This window comes from Mauremys mutica, chromosome 20, assembly GCF_020497125.1.
Source record: "Mauremys mutica isolate MM-2020 ecotype Southern chromosome 20, ASM2049712v1, whole genome shotgun sequence".
Taxonomy (NCBI): Eukaryota; Metazoa; Chordata; order Testudines; family Geoemydidae; genus Mauremys; species Mauremys mutica.
This window is the reverse complement of record NC_059091.1, coordinates 5930550-5950353: the sequence shown is the minus strand read 5'-3', so window position 1 is coordinate 5950353 and position 19804 is coordinate 5930550. Positions and strand designations below refer to the sequence as shown.

The 19804-nt window shown below is 47.9% G+C and overlaps 1 protein-coding gene across 5 annotated transcripts in view; it reads right to left on the bottom strand.

The window, feature by feature from the left end:
• EIF4B (eukaryotic translation initiation factor 4B) overlaps positions 1-18170 on the bottom strand; it is a 29114-nt gene extending 10944 nt beyond the window's left edge. For 2 of the 5 annotated variants that reach the window (XM_044994667.1, XM_044994668.1), the window contains exons 1-3: positions 9981-10126; positions 5605-5748; positions 4570-4778 (exon numbers count right to left, since the gene is read on the bottom strand). In XM_044994667.1, coding sequence (XP_044850602.1) covers positions 4570-4778; positions 5605-5748; positions 9981-9999 — 372 coding nt within the window. In that variant the 5' untranslated portion in view covers positions 10000-10126. Of the gene's footprint in view, positions 1-4569; positions 4779-5604; positions 5749-9980; positions 10127-13788; positions 13871-15270; positions 15408-18025 lie in introns of those variants that run through there. The other 3 variants (XM_044994670.1, XM_044994669.1, XM_044994671.1) reach the window with 3 other exon arrangements.
• Between the last annotated feature and the right edge of the window lie 1634 nt (positions 18171-19804).

Below are 19804 nucleotides of genomic sequence, written 5' to 3'. Positions count from 1 at the left end.
AACAAGGTCTGCGAGTCTTTCAATCTTTAACCTCTGCTGAGAGCTACCAGCAGCAGAGACAACTGCTGCCCCTTCCTCCTCATTGCACATAGGTTGAAGAAGAGCACTGATCAGAACTGACCTAGGCTGGGGTTAGAACTGGCAACACAGGTCAGAACGTTTCACACTTACACAATTTGCAAAAGGATGTTTGCACATCATTATATGTGCACTCTCCCCACCCCGCAGTGAATGCGCCCTATGAACCCCACCCATTTCCACAGCTCACTTAGTATTACCAGATAAGGTCCTCATAAGGCCAATTTCTGACCTGCTTCAATGGAAAGACCCTTCAAGCTAGATTATGGAAAACAGGAACAGCAGCTTTATAGCCAGCTGCACAATTAACTACAGATGACATCCCACTGCCAGGAAGGGCAGCGAACACCACGCTTACTATTAGGTTTGGGATGCAGAACTGAAACTAATATCACCACTTACGGTACAGTTTGCTTAAAGTAGTAAATGTCACTTCAAAGGCTAAACCAAATTCTATCACATTAATGATTTCCACTTGATTAACCACTTCATAAGCACAGTTGCTCCCAGTTGTGCTTCCTGCTTAGAGAAGCACAGCACAGCGGACAGCTCAAAGCCACAGCATATCACCACAGTGGTCTGTGGAGGTTACACTCAAACAAGGAGCTCAAATTGTGTTCAGAGAAGCCACATGTGACAAGCCATCGGTTTGATAAAGAATTACAGAAGCTGTTGGGTAGTGGTTAACAGTGAATGATATGGGCAAAGTTGCAGCTCAGCAAGTGAGGAAGGAAAAATTCTCACGATGGCCATTAAACTGACATCCCGTATTTATTACACGCGCGCACACACCTCATTAATATTTCCCTATCGAATTTGCTCAGTTTGACTCAGTCAGAACAAGAGGTTTTTGCTGCTGGAAGAAAAAACATCAGCTTGCCAGCTAGGGCAGCTCAGTGGTGTCTTTTGGAAGCATGGACCACCACCACCAAAGTACCTAGTCATTTGCTAATGCACCTAGGGTGTAAGTAGAGGATGGGGGCAAGTATTGGAGGATTATAAGCAACAGAATGCCACGGAGATTGGTAGGCAGGAAATTAACAAGGCAGTCCCTTACTCTGAAGTGTAAAGATACCAATGAGTTCACCAACTGGTTACGTAAGGCTATGTCACCTGTACCGCTACAGCTATGCTGCTGTGTAAGGTCTCCCATGTAGACAGTTTGCCGGCAGGAGAGAGCTCTCCTGCTGGCATAAACAAACCACCCCCAACAAGCAGCATTAGCTATGTTGGCAGGAGAGCCTCTCCTGCTGATACAGCGCTGTTAGGATATAGATATTCAGGCCTGTCTGCAAAGGCCTATACTTTAAGAATTTAGGTGTATTCTTATCACTTAGCTAATTATAGAGATATAAAAGAAAGAATCAAAAATCACTGTCTGTCCGTGTAATGGCGTTCTCTTACTGTGACAGTTTGAGGCCCTGTTTGGTCATATTGAAATAAGGCAATCTGGGGCTGTTAGGAAGGTGAGCCGATCTATCACCTCCAGAGAAAGGGAAGAGCCTAGAGCATGTAAAAGGAAATTTAGTTTGATAGTTTTCTGTCTGGTAAGAACTCACTTATCAATAGACACAGTATGTCTGTATAGATGTAGCTGTGAAATCCTCACTTCTGTATGTTTATTTGCATGGTCTCTGCCTGGTTCTGTAATTGTTTCTGTCTGCTGTATAATTAATTTTGTTGGGTGTAAACCAATTAAGGTGGTGGGATATAATTGGTTAAATAACCATGTTACAATATGTTAGGATTGGTTAGTTAAATTTCAGTAAAATGATAGGTTAAGGTATAGTTAAGCAGAACTCAACTGCAGTCAATCAGGAAGCAGGGGAGGAAATGGGATCATGTTTTGCTAAAGGGGGAAATGGGAACAGGGGATGGGAACAGAAACAGGGACACAGGCAAGGCTCTGTGGTGTCAGAGCTGGGAAGCGGGACACTGAGGAAGGAAACTGGAATCATGCTTGCTGCAAGTTCACCCCAATAAACATTGAATTGTTTGCGCCTTTGGACTTCGGGTATTGTTGCTCTCTGTTCATGCGAGAAGGACCAGGGAAGTGAGAGGGTGAAGGAATAAGCCCCCTAACACTGTCCATATCACTTTTGCCGATTAAATTTATGTCAACTGACACGTTTTCCTGACAAAAGTGGTAGTGTAGACAAAGCCCGATACCTCTCAGAGGTACACCCACCATTGCCAGCCACCTAAAGCTACCGCGGCCTCTATTGATGGTGACACTGAAGCACAAAGTCTTTCCCAAGACTGCCCAGCAAGACAGTGGCAAAACTGGGCCTGGGACTCCTGGGTTCTACTCCCAGCTGTGCCACAGATTAAGCCCCCCATCCACTCTTAGCCACTTACTAGACCTCATCTCTTCCTTATTCTTCCCACTTATTTTTCAGATACACCTCTACCCCGGTATAACGCTGTCCTCGGGAGCCAAAAAATCTTACTGCATTATAGGTGAAACCGCGTTACATCAAACTTGCTTTGATCTGCCGGAGTACGCAGCCCCACCCCCCCCTTTACCGTGTTATAACACGACCCGATATAACACGAATTTGGATAGATCGGGGTAGAGGCGTATGTGGAACTTGGAGCATATGAGATGAGAAATGGCTTCTTCACTGCATGCTAAGTATTCTAGGTCTTCGGCACAGCCCCGGGCTGCTATATGCAGCAGGTGCTATGAAGTCTATTGCAATGGCCAGGACACGGCATAGGCATCTTGCTCATGCAATGCCCTATCCTGCTCCCTCTGGTGAAAAGGCTGGAGAGCAAGTTTGACTAGGGAGTGGAAGAGATCCCATCCCAAGGGCTGCATAACCCTCAGCTGTTATCCCTCGGGCTGCCATCCGACTCATGGCTTGCTGCAGGAGTTTCACCCATACTATTACTTCCAAGAAAGAGGGAATGCTGCATCAGTAGGCAGAACAAATGAGTTATAGATGCCAGCTGAAATGGACAAGAAACGCAAGCAATGTCATTTTGAACATAATCTGCTGTGAGTAGCGGAGCTCATCATCACGTAGGCAACATTCAGTTCAACACCCAATGGGACATCAAGTAATATTTCATATTGACCTTCAGCACCACTGTAATGCTTGTGTTATTTCAGGAAGGGGAAAATTTCCTACCTGTAATTCTCTCCCTTCACCACCACTCCCCTCTATTCCAGGCCTTCCAAGAGAAGACGGTTTGAGCCTCCTGCTTGATTAGGACTGAATTAATAGTTCATAGCAATCTGAACTCCTCTTTAAAGCTGTTTCCTTCCTCAGTCAAGTTGTCACCCAGTCTAGCAAATACCACAGGTGAAACCCAGAAGAAACTCTCCTTCAGGCTGAACCTGTGGGACCTCATACGTATTCACATAAGATGTCTGGTCTCTGGCTGTTCAGACTTTATGGGCATCTGAAGACTGCATTCCCAGAGTCCCACAGACTTTACGTAGTCCTGCTGGCAGCTAAGGGTCCATAGAGGAAGACAATCCCAACTTTGCCACCCTAATGCCAAGGAGAAGACACATCCAGATCATCTGCCAGTGGAAGATTGCCTCAGTCTCTTTCTGAGGATCTGATACTAACAGTTTCTGCCTTTGCTACCAGAACCAGGAGCTGCTTCCTTTATGTAGACAAGCTTGCTAAATCAACCACAGAAGCAGAATTACCCTTGCTTGGTCTGAAGACAGGAGGGGGACAGATTATCCATGGTGCACAAGATAAAATGCTTTCAAGAGTGGCTCTCCTGATCAGTGGCCCTTGTTATGGAGAAGCCTGGGGCTCAGGTAACAAACCTTCTAAAAGATACTTGTCTTGTTAGAAGTCAACTTGTTCTTCTAGCTTCCGCGAGCTGCCTCAGCTGCTCTTAGCAGCGACTGGCTTGCAATGAATGCTTTTATGCTCTTGGGTGGGCCCCAGACGACAATACTATTATGGGTATGTCTGTGCTTTGAGCTGGGGTGCAATTCCCAGCTCAGGGAGACATACCCACACTAACTCTGATCACGTTAGCGTGTTAAAAATAGCGGGCTAGCTGCAGCAGTGGGAGGGGCTAGCCACCCCAAGTTCGGCGTCTGATAGAAAGCACATACTTGGGGTGGCTAACATCTCCACTCTTTCTTAGCATGCTAGCTCAATCATGGGTGTATCTCCTTGAGCCGGAACTTGCATCCCAGCTTGAAGTGTAGACACAGCCTCAGAATGTAACAGGACTGAGCGCCAAGGGCACAAACAATGCAGAAGTGGGATCCATACAGGCAATTCTGCCAGGAAAATTCTAGGCTTTACTTCTAGCTCCATTCACTTGTTGGGTGATGTTGGGCAAGTCATTTCAGTCTGTAGAACTGGTACAATAGCACGAGCCTCTATAGGGTGCTGAGAGCTCAACAGATGAGAGCATTCCACAAGCCATAAGTTACGTCCCACCTGCCTTCTGCTGCCACATGGCCCCTGTATGCATCACACAAACTTAACATTATGCAGAACAGATACTCACGTTGAGTCCTCTGAAGAAGTCCTTGATGGACTCTTCTGACACATCATAGGGCAAGTTTCCCAGAAAGGCAGTGTACGGGGGCGACTTTGGGAGACGGCTTCTGTCTATATTGGGTTCCCGAGCAGCCCGAGGTGCGGTGGGCAGGATGGACCGGTCAATTGGTGCAGCTCGGTACATATCATCATCATTACTATGCCAAGTGGTGGAAACTAGAAGAGAAATTTTGCACATGGTCAAGACACACTGAGCAAGTCCCCCAGTATTTATAGATGTTGATGCCTCTCGGATCCCATCTCCATTGCAATTAATGTTTGATTTACTTGCAGTCCCCCTCAGCTGTAAAATAAAGGCATTAAAGATGGTCAAGAGAAGTGTTCAGCAATATTATAAACAATCCCACAATTACATTCAACCGTGTCATGTATTTTAGGGCACCTTCCCCCCCCCCCAACATATCATAGCACATAGCACGCTGCACAAAAACATGAGATCCAGCTAATGAACAAAACTGGACGAAGGAAAAAAACCAAGAGACCAAGCTGGTGATAAAATGGGAACAAAATGGTCAAATACAGCAGACAGAAAAGTTTTCAGTGAGCTCTGAGTACAGCCTCTAAGGGACAGAGTCAGGGAATGAGCTACCTAGACGGAATCCCTGAATCAGGACACCTCTGCTGCGAGCCACAGACCAAGCCTCAAATAAAGCAGAGAGCTCAAGCTGGTCTCTCAAAGGAATTCGGTGTTACAAATAGTGCCAAATACTAAGTGTCACTGAAAATTTTCATTCTTTCCCCGTTGATGTATAAGACTCTCACAAATGCAGCGAAACGATATCCAGAACGTGACAGTGAAACTGACCAAAGTGCAGTCAAATGCATCAGGAACAAGCTAAAAAAAAAAATTAAGGCACTTTTTCTGTAATCTTTTAGCTTCAAGATGTATTAACATTAGTAGGTTTCACTGACACACACGCTATTCAGGGACAGTACCTAGAGACAGAATGCTAACAGTATGGAAACCTGGGAACCAACGTACCATCTCCTTCCAAGTCGTCTGTCTCATCGGCCCAGCTGACTGGTTTTGGAATAAAGGTGGGTCCACCGCCACCACCGCTGCCACCATCCTCTGCCAGAAAGTCCGTCAGAGTAAGGGTTTTCCCCTTCTTGTTCTTCTTCTTAGCTGTTAAAGGGGAGAAGGGGACAGATCTGAGTAACATTTGGGCACAATTAATTCCATTCAACAAGACAGGGAATGGAGGAGTTACTGCCCATCACGATGCCTACGGAGGCAAGTATCCTACATGCTCAGGAGAAGCAGGCAAAAGTAACATATCACCTCCAGGCCAAACCTCACCAGCACAAAACCACACCCCACCATTCCCACAGACTAGGAAAACAAAAGCCAGCCATTTGTTATATAGCATTAGACTGCCAGACTAGTCTATGGAGTTGAAAGACTTTTTATTCATGGGTCTCCACCATAACTTTTGTTGGGCATTTGACTCCTGCTATTTTAATTGGCATCTCTATGAACCCACACCAGAGGAATTCTCACTAGCACTTAGAATCGCTGGCTGTGGCTTGTGGCCTAAGGATTCAGGGGAATGGGACAGAGAAAAGACCCGTTTTGCTGTTCTCTTCAGGACCATTCTGATAGATCGGATTTAAATTAAAAATCTCACTTTGAACCTTCCCCACTTTTTCCCTAGCCCTTGTTAGTTCAGATGGACCTCTCTACTTTCATTCCTTTGGCCCAAAGCATCCCTTAGCTACATGAATTACAGCGACACCCACAACCTCTTACTTACAACGGACAATTATTCAAAGGCCTCTGTGACCCTCCTGTGAAAAGTCTACAGCCTCACGCATTCTACTTGTGCTGGGAGTTCTGGCTTCTGAGAGAGTAATATACTATTGCCAACAAGGTGGCTGAAATGCTACTGCGAGAAGCATGCAGGTCACCTGAACTATGAGCGCGACTGGACGCTCTGGTAGGACTGTATCCCATTTGAACCCTTTCATGGTCTATTTTACGGAGGAAGGATGGTCCAGTGGTCAGTGCTAACCAATTCCCTGATCTGCTACAGGCTTCACATGACAAGTTACTGAGGTCTGGTCTACACATAAAAATTAGATCGACTTAGCTACATCACTCAGGGCTGTGAAAAACGTCAGTGTAAACATGTCTAGGTCAAACCACTTTTCCAAGAGAAAACCCCCCTCCCTTGATGTAGGAAGTGTCTATGCTACAGTGGCATAGCTTGCAGTGCCGACATGGGACCTGAAGCACAGAGATTCAGGCCACCTGTAAATCAGGATAGCGGCCATGCTCTGCCTCACACAGAGGTTGTGAGGAGAAATGCTTTTAAGACTGAGATGCTCAGATACTATGGTGACGGTGGCAAGAAAAGTTCCTTAGATAGGTTTAAGTGCACTCAAATATGCAATTAGTCTGGTATTCTATACATGCGACAAGGGAGATTCGCTATTCTGAAAGCCTGACAGCTACATTTCTTGTGTTTTAAAACTAACTTTAATTGTACATCTGGGCAACTTCTATTTTGTTTACATTAACAAAAAGAGACTAACACACTAATCAGGTACTTGCACACGGACAGACAGAACTATGGAACTGTACAATGAAATGACAGCACAAAACCACCCCATGGTTAACACTGAGATCACGTTTGTGTTATTCGGTAACCAGCACAGCATTGCACATTTAGTGGAAATTTGTGCTGTGCATGTGCAAAGCAAGAGCATAATTCCTTACTGATCCCCTATACACACTCACAAAATAACCCACCTTGAAAGATTCAGCTTTTCAACTGCAGCATGTGAATTATGTATGTACAAGACAACTCAATATAGGTTTCTGTGGTGGCAAAAGACCAAAACAAAAAACCAGAAAGATTTTCACCTGCATGTAACCCAAAACTAGTAAGCAATTTCCTTAAACTTTCAAAATGCCACCTTAAGGCCAAAAACAAACACGGAAGAGAGTTAATGGAAACTGGACATTTTAAAACAGGGAAGTCGATGGCATTCTAATAAACCTGGCTTGAGTTTTCAGAAACAACCAGTGATTTTGGGTTCTCAACTCGAGACATTTTACAGGTGCTCAATTTTCAGGGGACAGATGCTCAACACTTCTGAGAGGCAGGCCCTTCCAAAGTATCTCAAGTTGAGCATCCAAAACCACTGATAAATTTATGCCCTTATCTTTAGTAGTTGCTACAATAAACTTTAGTAGAAGCGTTGCTGCATTTCAAACAGATCTCTTACCCACCTTCTGCCAGGGGAATGAAGAACTGATCTCTGTATTGTGACAATTAGTACCTTTCAATAAATGCATTTTATGAAAAACAGATCCTACTAAGCTTTCAAATATGCTCTGCAACTGTCAATAAACCAGCCCTCGTCTACCATTCTCTTTGGTACAAGCAGGGAACTTCTCACTGACAGCACAAAAAATGTTTCTTCTTCTGGTGGATGAGGATCAGTATTATGACTGCAAATTGGCTACAAGCATGTAGCTGTACAGCGCCAGGCACTAAGAGTAACATCGAGTTCTGGCTGCACACTGAATATCCGATAATACCTTCCCTGTTACCCAACCCTATTCCCCACCTTTCAGCTCCCTGGATTTACTTTGTATCCTCACATTCCCCTTTGGTCTCAATCCAGATTGTAGCATAGCAAGAAGCCTCACCCCTGCTATTTTAGCCCTCTGCTGCAACTCCTGGGACACTGTGCCCTACAGAAAACCTAAACTCTCTGGGCATCCAAGAATATCTACAGAAGAGTCACTGCCCAGAACTGCCACAGAAATTTTAAGCCATGCTCTCCACAGGGTCTTCATCCTAAGTGTCTTCTACCAACACCCAGGGAGGGGCACAGAACAGGCCAACTCTTTTTGCTCAACAGTTTTGTTGTTTGCTCTGAATCTAATTTGACATTCCTGGAAACCTTCCCTTTATTTTAAGCTTCAGCAAACAACCTAGATTTTCTGCTTTGGGCTGTCAGAGCAGTGTAACCACATGCGTCCAAAGAAGACCTATCAGCTGCTTCTCTCTAACCACCTGAGGAAAACAAAACAAAAAAAGAAAAGACAAGCTTGGAAAACCTGCCAGTCTGCAGTGAAATGCTGCCATCAAAGGGGACAGATATCAGTATTTTCGCTCCTAGAGGCCCATAACCTGGCAGCAACCAATTTTACAGCCTCCCATCCACCGTGTTGCCAGTTGTGCACAAGCATGTAGACTCTGAACATGGGCAGGTTCCACAGATTACTGTCATATGATAACAGGGCACTCCACCATGGACCGCCAGGCTTCTCTCATCCACCCAGTTTGATACGATTAGCCAGGTCCTAGGAGGCTCTTTATAATTCCCCTTAGGCTGGTCAGAGCAGGTATTACTTGTAGCACTTCCTACACCGATGCAAAGCTTTCCAAATCACTCATGGCTTTCCTGGGGGTGGTAAAGAAGTCATATGAGCAAGATTACCCATCACCAGTGTTCATTCAGTGTCTTTAAAATGGAGTTTCCATATCACGGGCTGGTTTAAACCTACACACTAGGCAGAGGATGTGTTCAGCATTAATAAGCTTAGCAATGTGGAGTGACACAGAACACGTATTGGGACTTTAGGATGCAGGTCTGCGCTCTTCTTTGGCTTCTACTAGCTCCTTGAGGATGTTCTGGCTTTGATCTTCAGCCTTTAGTGCCCCCTCTGCATGCAGTATGGAGCCTGGGCCTCGAGGATTTCACGGTGCCCATCTTCACAGGCAGGCTCACATCCGAGTATTTTCATTAGCTGGGCCAGATTATTCCTCCACCCAAATGATAGGAAGGAATGCCATTGAAGCCAGAATGGTATAAAATTGGTGAGAGGGGAATCAGACCGCTAAGCTAGGGCCATCTGGTCCCAGGGACATCAACGGGACTTCTGCAGCAGATCAAGGATAGGCCATTGCATTCAGCATCCCACAAAGGACACACTTTTAGGGGTACCTGCTGTGTTTCTATTCGTTCCCCTTCTTTGTGCTCCCACCTCCCTACCTCCTCCTGCCTCTGTTCCGCCCAGGCTTGGAGACGGCTTGATATTTGCTATTGGGAGGGGGTCTTTGCATGACTATTTCTCCTCCAGCAGCTCCCAAGAAATCGATTTCTCTGCAACCTGCCCAGCTTTCCCTACCAGCATACCGAGGGAGTCCAGCACCCCCTGACTTTTCTTCCCTTCCTCAACACTCCTGACTGCCCACAACATTAAACAACTACACTTCTTACAGCAGCATATAATCTTCCCAAGTTAAGTTTGACTACAGGGCACTTCCCATGCCCTACCGGGCAGCTCAGTATATGAAATGAATTGGTTCAGATGCAGCAGCTTCAAGTAAGTTTACTTACTTTCCTCTGCTGTCTGCATGGTAACTGGGCAGATCCTGAACAAAGATACATGGCATTTGCTTGAACTGCTCGTCCTCCTCACTGTCCTCCCCCCCCCACAGCCCACTCTAGAGTCTAAATCCTGCAGCAAAGCCACATGGTCCTTTTTTTTATTAAACCACCTCATTTTGTTGCCATGGAAGCAACTGTGAAATCACAGATTCAGCATTATGACTTCATGGCTAGGTTAAGAGGAGGAGGGGAAAAAACCCTTAGGCACAGGCAGTTTTGACCTCAAGCAAGATGGGAATGGACTTGGAGCCTTAAAACTCCTCCAGCCTTGCAGGCTGAGTTCCAAGGAGTAACAGTGAGATCCAGTTAATAAGACCCTCAGTTCCTATGGCCAGGAGGAATTTTGAGGTGACAGGACGATAAACATATAGGGTAGATTCTCCTATCCCATTTGCTAGTCCCTATTTTAATCCATCACCTATGAAGCCCACCCTGCAGTTACTATCCTCCTAGCAGAGATCTTACCCAGTGCTTTCTTATCAGTAGATCTCAAAGCACTTTACAAAGGAAGTCAGTATCACTATCCAAATTTTACAGGGGAGGAAACTGAGGCAGAGAGCGAGGAAGCTACTTACCCAAGGCCACAGCCAGCAAAGAAACTCAGGCCCAAAATCCCAGTCCAATACACTATCCACTAAGCCATACTGCCTTTTCCAGAGCCCCTCAACAGCACTCGGCTGGCCGACACGCCAAATTTCGGTTGGTTTAACTACATCGCCCAGGGCTGCAAAGTTTCATTCCTCGTGCAATGTAATTAAGCCAGCCTCAGTCACAGCGTAGATAGCACTAGGTTGACGGAGGAATTCTTCCTCTGGGAGAGGTGGCTTTACTACTGCAATGGACAGAGTTTTTCCATCGCTGTAGTTAAGTGTCTGCTTTCCAGCATTGCAGCCTCACTGCTATAGCATTTCATCCAGAGGAGTCAGAGGCATCTACACAGCATTTACACATGCTGACTATGGAAGGAAGAGAAAAGACTTGCAGCTAGGCTTCTTACATAGCAGCAATGATTAATATTTGATCACAGGGCCAGCCCACTCTGCACTCTACCTAGAGCAGCTGTTTCAGGAATAATGCCCTATACCCAAAATCTGTCAGAAGGAAGTGATTAAAGGAGGGTCTGTATAATTTACTGGAACTATTTGAGTACAGAGGCACAGGTTTATTGCTTCCTCCGTCCCCCATCACTCAAATGATATTGCCAGCATCCTCCTACTTCACTGCAAACATCTCTTCTTTCAGGTTGCCTTCTGCTCTACCATCTCAATTCCTGTCACACACCTAATTCAGCAACCAGACTTCCAGACACTGCGCAGAACATGGCCTCACCAGTGACTAAAACAGCACTATAGATAATTAGATCTAAATGAGAAATGTCTACCCTGGGGTGAGCTTTAGAAGTTCATAGCCACTGTATTAGCCGCTCGGTTTACAAAATTTAGTTATTTTAAAGGTGGTCACACAAATTCCACATGCTGCTACCTGTGCAGCTTTGAAGTCTTCCAGAAAACCTCAGGGGTAAAGGTTGCATGATGTTTAAGGTGACCCTCTTGATGCAGCAGAAGAAATTGAAAAGACTTCAAAGTGCCCCCCCATTCCTGCAAAATTCTCTGGTCTGATGTTTTTATCGTATACGCTGGGAATGCTGTTGCTGAGCATGGCAGGCAGGGGTTGCAAGAATTCTTGCAAATGAGGATGACAGAGGAATCTAGCTAACCTTTAAGAACTATCAATTGTTAAAGCACTGGAGTCTACATGGACTGAGAATTAAAATTGGGTTAGTCCTCTAGGATGGTTAAAGTTCAGTTGTCAGGGGTAAACTCATGGAATTACGACATCGGCCAAGGATAAAAGAACTGGCAGCTCAGCAACAGCGACATACTGCAGTGACTGTCTTGGAAAATGAGGCTTAAGTGCCCTCCTGCTGTAGGCGAGCGTTGCTCAGAAAGAAAAGTGGCTGAAGTTGTGTTTCATGCATGTTCCCACCCCCCAAGGAAGTCTACTTGATGTCAATGACTGGTTGCTAAATGACAGCAAATGCACTGCTAACCAGAGCAGACGCTGCATTCATAAAACCTGCAGGCTGGCTGTTTGCTCAATTTGCATCAAATGGCTGACACGTCACAGGCAGGAGCAGCGAAGAACAGTATGAAGCAACTTCGCTGCTTATGCATCACTGAGCCTGTCAAAACCTCATATGGCTCAGGAAGAACAATGCAGGGAAAGCCACCTGGACAAAAGAAGCCCTTTCTGGCCAGTTGTGGATTTCCAATAAGGCCAGAATTAGCTGATTCTGCTCATATCAAGGAGGCAAACTCCAGACTAGGCACCAGTTATACCTGGGAGCACCAAGCCCTCCAAGCGTGTTTTCTTAACATCTACTGTTGGAATTGGAATCGGAATTTACCCAGCTGCTATATACAAACAAAAATCATATGCTACTGGCTCTACTCAAACTTCGCTCATTGAAACATTACCATTATTAAGAGATGTACAGGCACTTGTAAGAGATCTGTTTTATTAATGCCGCTTTGTAAAACTGTTGGGAAATTTGATTAGCCTAGGCACAAAGCCTATTTGCTTACCCTTTGATGCAATATTGAAAATGCTAGATTTTTAAATTTTTTTTTTTAAACTTACCCCATTCAAAAGTTACCCCAGCAAATGTGAAAATAAAAATTCAAGGCAGAATTAGTATATTGTAAGTATATTTAATGCAACTCTAAATGAGTGACTTGGAGATTGTGTGTTTCATCATTTTCCCTTATCCTTAAGCTCAAAGCAATATTTCGCTTTTTGGGCTGCACCAATGCACAAGCACATCATGGGCTCTAGTCAGCTACAGGCATGATTGTGCAAACACCTAGGGGAAAGGCAGGTATTTCTGCCTCAAACTGCTTGCTATGAAATATGGGACCTTACAGTTCTGCTGGGGGAACTCCAAATTGCATCTGCAAATTCTGAGTGTTTCAGTTTTGCTTAACTATCCTTATCCATGCCCCCGCAACATTTCAGTCATACAGAGAGAGCAACGTTACTGCAGTTCATATGGGATGTAGTTGGCTGTGTACTTAACTCAGAAAGATCAAATATTACTCATTTTAGAGAAAAAGTGAGTGAAGAAAATTGCCTGAACAGTTATACTCATGCCTCGACCTTTCCTATATGTCAAACACTGCATGTACCATCCTGTGAAAAATAAATCCAACAAAACACACAAATTCTGCTGCCTTTTCTCTAGGGAACTGAATGGGACACGCCGACCGAATTAGTACCAACGGACTCTCACACAGCTAGGGCTTTTGTGGTTACTGTCATCAGAAGTGTAACCAGTGAGATAAGAAACAGAAGACAGTTTATTTTAAAAGCTCTCCGGCCTAGTTAAACTGCAGAACCTCAGTATAGCCCTAAAACAAAGGCATCCTGACTCAATAGCTACAGACCCTTCAGTTCTTAATGGAGCAATCCTGGCTGAGTGCCAGGAAGAGTCCAACAGAGTAAAGCCAATCTTTCACATAAATTAATGGGAGACCCATCGCTCCAGACAGGGTAAGACTATATTTAAATAATGGAGCTTTCCCTACCCCAGACAGGCCTTTAGCTCCAGAGAGGTTTTCTAAACAAACAGCATTTGTTGAAGGAATGTTCCAAAGGGATAACTTGCAATATGGGGCATGTGATTAAACTCTTCAGCATGGGGTCTTGGGTTCAGAGGGTTAGAAAGAAGAGCCCTGCTAGGAGATTTGAGGGTACATACCTTCCGGCTTATTTTGGATAATACCTGCAGATAATGGTGCAGTCTGGTGCATTTCAAAGGCATATAAAAGTCACTCTTCAGACTAAGACAGTAATAGAAATTCAAGTTCAACATCATCCAGGGAGATAAATGAATCTCAACAGCAGAGAAAGCCCTTTCAGTTTAGAACAGCCAAATCTTTCACCTTTTATTCTGAAGGAAGGCAATGCTTTTTCCCACCCCGCCCCCGGATTCCGTCCTGACCCTATGCACCATATTAGAAATACAGGGCAGACAGCAAGCCCTGGAAGGGGCAGGGAGCCACGTACATCAAAGAGAAAGGGGCAAAGGAGCTGTACAGAGCAGGGCACAAACCCCATTTCCTGCAGTAGAAGGGGCGCTGAATCCCTGCCACCCAGGACAGCAGCAGATCCTGCTTCGGGGAGGGAGAACTCTACAGCGCAAGAGGAAGGGTGTTGCAACAGGACCGGGCAAAATGGCATGGGGCAACGATGTGTTCAAGGGGGGAGGTGTGCAACCGCCCAGGAGAGGGTCTACCCAGCTCCCTGGGGGCAGAGATAAGAGATGGAAAGTAGCCCGTGGCGAGTGCGCTGGCTGGGCTGGGCTTTCCTCCCCTGAGAAAGGGACCATGTGGGCGAACTGCACCCTCTGGTCCCTGGAGCTTCACCCCCCCCTCCCCCAGGGCAGGGATGGGAGGCAGGAGAGACACCCAGCACTGGGGGCAGGCCGCAGACCCCCCCCCACGGGGTTCTATGCACAGCAGTCAGGCCACACCCCTTAGTTTTGGGGTGGGGGAGGAATCAGGGCCCCCCCTGCACCCCCGGCCCTGTCCTGGGGGCTGCACGTGGCGGTGGGGGGCCTGGGTGCGCACACTGACAGGGCCCGGGACCCCGCCCTCTCCCAGGAGAGATGGGCCCGCGCACGCACCCGGGCTGGGCACCGCCCGCCGCCAGTGGCTGTTCCACCCCCCACCCCTCCCAATCGCCAGCGCACCCACGTGGGTGCCGCCCAGTCTCCTTCTTCCTCTCTCCGTGGCCGCTCCCGCCCCCCCAGCCAGCCAATCCCTGCGCTTGCGCAGTCACGCGACCGAAGGTTCCATCTGGCTCCCCCGTCAATCACCGGCGGCGCGAGCCGCCCCTCCCCCAGCCGCCCCCCCCCTCACCCCTTACGGTAGGATGGCGCGCGCTGCGGCTCCGAACGTTTCGGGATGGAACGTTCCGAGACGCGGCGCGCGCGCCCCGGCAGCCTGGGGAGGGGGGGCGGTGCGCGCGCGCGCCGGCGAGGCCGGAGGGGAGGGGAGGGGAGGTGCGCGCGCGGGCGATCCCTGCGTGGCGGAGACAGACGGACAGGATTCGCCTCGCTCGGGCCGGGGAGGGCGAGGGTCGGGCCGGGGCGAGGAAGCGGGGGGAGTCCTCGGGCCGGAGAAGGGACCCGGGCCCGGCTCAGGTCTCAAGGGCCCGGAGGCCGCCGAGCACCACTCACCTGAAGCCGCCATGTTGGGCAGAGGGAGAGAAGGCAAAGGACCCGGATGGCGCCGTCACGTGACTATAGCGAGGCACAAGCCCTCCTCCCGAAGGGGCGGGGCTCCAGGGGGGAGGGGGAGGGAGCGCGGTTGATTCTGCGATTCTGGGCGATGCAGATCAAATCCCAGGCCAGCGGGGCGGGCGAGCGAAGGCACGAAAGTAACGTGGGAGGGATTCTTCGTTTAGCATCGCCGCACGCTCTCGGTTTTCTGACGCCAAGGTGGGGCGCTGGAATGGCCACGGTTGTGGGGCTGTCAGCAGTGCTCGCCCCCCACCCAGGGCCAGCCACAGCCCCCAGGGCAGCTCCCGCGGGGGCCCCACCCTCCCTTTGAGCATGGCTCTGGTTGGATGTGGGGGGCAGTGAGGGGGCTGGGAATGTTTTGGGGGACAAGTTGGGGGGCAGTTAGTGGGGCTGGGGTAGTTCAGGGGCAGTTAATGGGGTGGGGGTAGTTCAGGGGGGCAGTTAGTGGGGTTGGGAATGTCTCAGGGGGCAGTTAGTAGGGTTGTGGGTGACTTGGGGCACTTAGTGGGGCTGGGGTAGTTCAGAGAGGCAGTTAGTGGGGTTGGGGTAGTTCAGGGGCAGTTAATGGGGTGGGGGTAGTTCAGGGGGTAGTTGGGGTTGGGAATGTCTCGGGGCAGTTAGTAGGGTTGTGGGTGACTTGGGGCACTTAGTGGGGCTGGGGTAGTTCAGAGGGGCAGTTAGTGGGGCTGGGGTAGTTCAGGGGCAGTTAGTGGGGTTGGGGTAGTTCAGGGGGTAGTTGGGGTTGGGAATGTCTCGGGGCAGTTAGTAGGGTTATGGGTGACTTGGGGCAATTAGTGGGGTTTTGGGTGACTCAGAGGGGCAGTTAGTGGGATTGGTGGGATGTGGGGGCAGCTGGCGGAGGCGAGAGCATGTCTGTGAGGGGAACTTTGTTCAGGGTGTTGGGCCTCCTCAAAAGACCACAGCGGGATGATAATCAACATCTCCCTGACACTGCAAGGCAGCCACCTCTGGGGTCATGGCAGTTCACAGCAGTGTGGTCAGGACTGACCATGAGCAGCAAGGAACAGGTTTATTTCCAGCTGTACACCAGTGCTGTGTAACCAACCCACAGCCCCATGGGCTTTTGTCTACACAGGAAAGTGTTACCTGTTATACCGGTATAATAATACTACTCTGACACCACCTCCTCCTATGTGGACATGGCCTTTTCGGTTTAACTTATGTCACTTGGGATAGGATTTAAGCTAACCCAAAGAAAGCCACACTTACATCAGGATAAGAGATGTCTACGCTATGGAGTCGGTGCTGGCATAGACCCACAGTGTCGCCACAGCCTGTCCGACAAAAGGGTTTTTCTGTCGCTGTAGGAACACCGCAAAGTTACATCCATGGAAGCCCACTTCCGACAATATAGCTGCGTCTCCACTGGGTGTCATGACGGCATAGCTACATGGCTCAGGTGTCTGGGTTTTCATGCTGATATACATTTTAAGGCTATATCTACACTCAAAATGCTACAGTCGCCCAGCTACAGTGCAGATGCCTACCCCAGTGATGAAAGGGGTTCACCCCAGCTATTGGCACCCTGCCATAGGGTTTGAATAACTCATGGGGTTTATAGCTCATCTGAAATACGGCTACTGCTGCAGCACAATTCCTTCCTCCCTTCACCATGCTGGAGTCTGTACTGTCTTGAGGGGAGAGCCACACCGCTCCTGCAGCGCCACACCCCCAAGGGCAATACTGGGGTATCCCTGCAGACTTGGAAGAAAGAGCACTCCATGGTGCGTCCTTAGCACCACTTACTGCAGCACCCTAGTACTGACCCGTACTTAACCTATGATCTGTGGTAGGCTCATCATCTCGGCTAACAGAGAGAGTGAAGGCCCTTTCGCTCCCAGAGATGATTGGTCCCAACTCCTTAGACAGGCCTAGGGTCCCCAGACTGCCAATGGAACCACTTTCTTTCACCCCACAAAATCCTCCAATTTACTGTTTGAAAAAAGGAAACAAAAATAATCTCTAAATTCCCATTTCTCTCTCTCAGGCCAACTCTCTGCATTATTAATGCTGCTGGAAACATGAGCTGATGATTCCTCCACACACCCCTGTGGCATAGGTGAGTATTGTAGATAGCCTAATTTTGGCAATTAATTTGGCAATTGATCTTTGATTATCAGCAGGTAAGTATGCCCAGTGGTCTGTGATGGGATGTTAGATGGGGTGGGATCTGAGTTACTACAGAGAATTCTTTCCTGGGTGCTGGCTGGTGAGTCTTGCCCACATGCTCAGGGTTTAACTGATCGCCAGATTTGGGGTCGGGAAGGAATTTTCCTCCAGGGCAGATTGGCAGAGGCCCTGGAGGTTTTTCGCCTTCCTCTGCAGCATGGGGCACAGGTCACTTGCTGGAGGATTCTCTGCAGCTTGAGGTCTTCAAACCACAATTTGAGGACTTCAGTAACTCAGACATAGGTTAGGGGTTTGCTACAGGAGTGGGTGGGTGAGATTCTGTGGCCTGCATTGTGCAGGAGGTCAGACTAGATGATCTGACCTTAAAGTCTATGAGTCTATGAGATGGGGAAACTGAGGCACGGTGCAGCATAGTGACTTGCTTGAGTCCGCACAGCAAGGTAGTTGCCAGGTCTGGGGTTAGAACCCAAGAGTCCTAAAGTGAAGAACCATCCGAAATCATGCCCCTTGTTCCAATTAGCCTATACCTAAATCCCCATACCTTTGTGGAGCTGATGGGAAAACCACAGGATCGCTGGTTCTCTGGTCCCCAGTTTCTGGTTGGGTCCCAGATTTCTGGAAGCCTTTTGGGTCTTGCTAAGAGAAAGCCCCATTTTGCAGCTTGTTCCTCCACTTCTGTGCCCAACCGACTCAGAACTTGGTATGCTCAAAGTTCTCTCTGTCTCTCTTAAAGGGGCTGTCACTTTAAAAGGCTGTAATCCATTCCTGGACTGTAGTTTTATCCAGTCTGGCTCCAGGAGAGATTGTGATACAATAGTGACAATGTGGCATATTGGTCAAAGTAGGGGACTGGGACGTAGGGCTCCTTGGTTCTCTTCCTAATCCTATGAGTAACCCCCTGTGTGACCTTGGTCAACTCACTGCACAGCCCTGTAAAATGACGGGGTTAATAATGTTGGCCTACCTGAGAGGGAAGTTAATAATCATCATCATTACTAATAATTATAATAAATACACTGGTTTAATTCACACACGTAAGGTGCTTTGAAATCCTCCGATGAAAGGAGTTCGGTACGTGTAAACTATTAATAAAGGAATGTCGCTTTGTATCCCAATTCTCATAGTCAGTAGTGGAAGTAAGAATATTATTTACTATGTAGATGATCGCCCATTGTGGCTACATTAACCAGGGTCCTTCACTATATTTCATTTCAACAACTGGGGGATGAGGAAGAGGAGAAATTGCCCAGAAAAGGCATTTACAAAACAAGACCCACCCCAGTGAGATTGGACAGAAAATCTTCATTAAATAACAATATGTAGCTCTGATCTAGTGCTGGTCATCAGTAGGTCTCAAAATGCTTTAGAAAGGAAGTCAGTATCATTACCCCCATTTTATATCTATGGGGAAACTGAGGCACAGAGCAGGGAAGAAACTTGCCCAAGGTCACCCAGCAGGCCAGGTGGCAGGATTCAGGTCTCTTAAATCCCAGTCCAGTCCATTATCCACTAGGTCACACTGCCTAAGGATTACAGCAGCCAAGCTGCAGTGTTATCAAGACAGTGGTTAGGGCACTGAACTGGGTGTCAGGAGACCTGGGTTCTATTCCTGACTCTGCTGCATGGCCTTGAATAAGTCACTTCCCTGCTTTGTGCCTCAGTTTCCCCTCCCAAATCATTGTTTGTATTTGTTTAGCAGGCAAACTCTTCAGGGCAGGAGCTCTCTCACTGTGTTTGTACAACACCTGGCATCATGATACCCTGCTGTTAGGAGATGAATAATAACAATAAGCTCTGGTCACGCTGCCTGACTCGGTTTGTCTCAGTGCATTCTGGGAGAATCTGGAACACTCTCCCTTTCTGCACGTGAGATGAGGCAAGGGCGTGGAAGGGAGAACCACAGGGCAGATCCAAACCCTTTAGTGCAGAGCCAAGAGAATCCATGGACCTGCAGGATGGGCTAATGGCTCTTTCCTTTACTCTGCTGCGATCACGTGAAGCTGCTGTGGACTCACCAGCTCCATCGCTTACCCGGAGACTTAGCTGATGCTTTTAGGGTGGCCTAGCAAGTCCCTGCCTTCATTAGCTGGGGGGCTGGCTTATGCATTAGCCCTTTGCTAGTGAGCTGGTTCTTGCTAGAAGGGTGTTAACACAGTTTCCCTGGCTGGTGTGAAATGATCCTTAACATTATTCATGTGGCTGCTACTCTACCAAAGGGGTCTGGGACTTCTGTGAGACGGCACCGTGAGCTGCAGGGTGGTGCACACCAGCTTGTTCCTGTAGGGTCACTTGAGCGAGGGGTCATGCACACTGGTTTGTT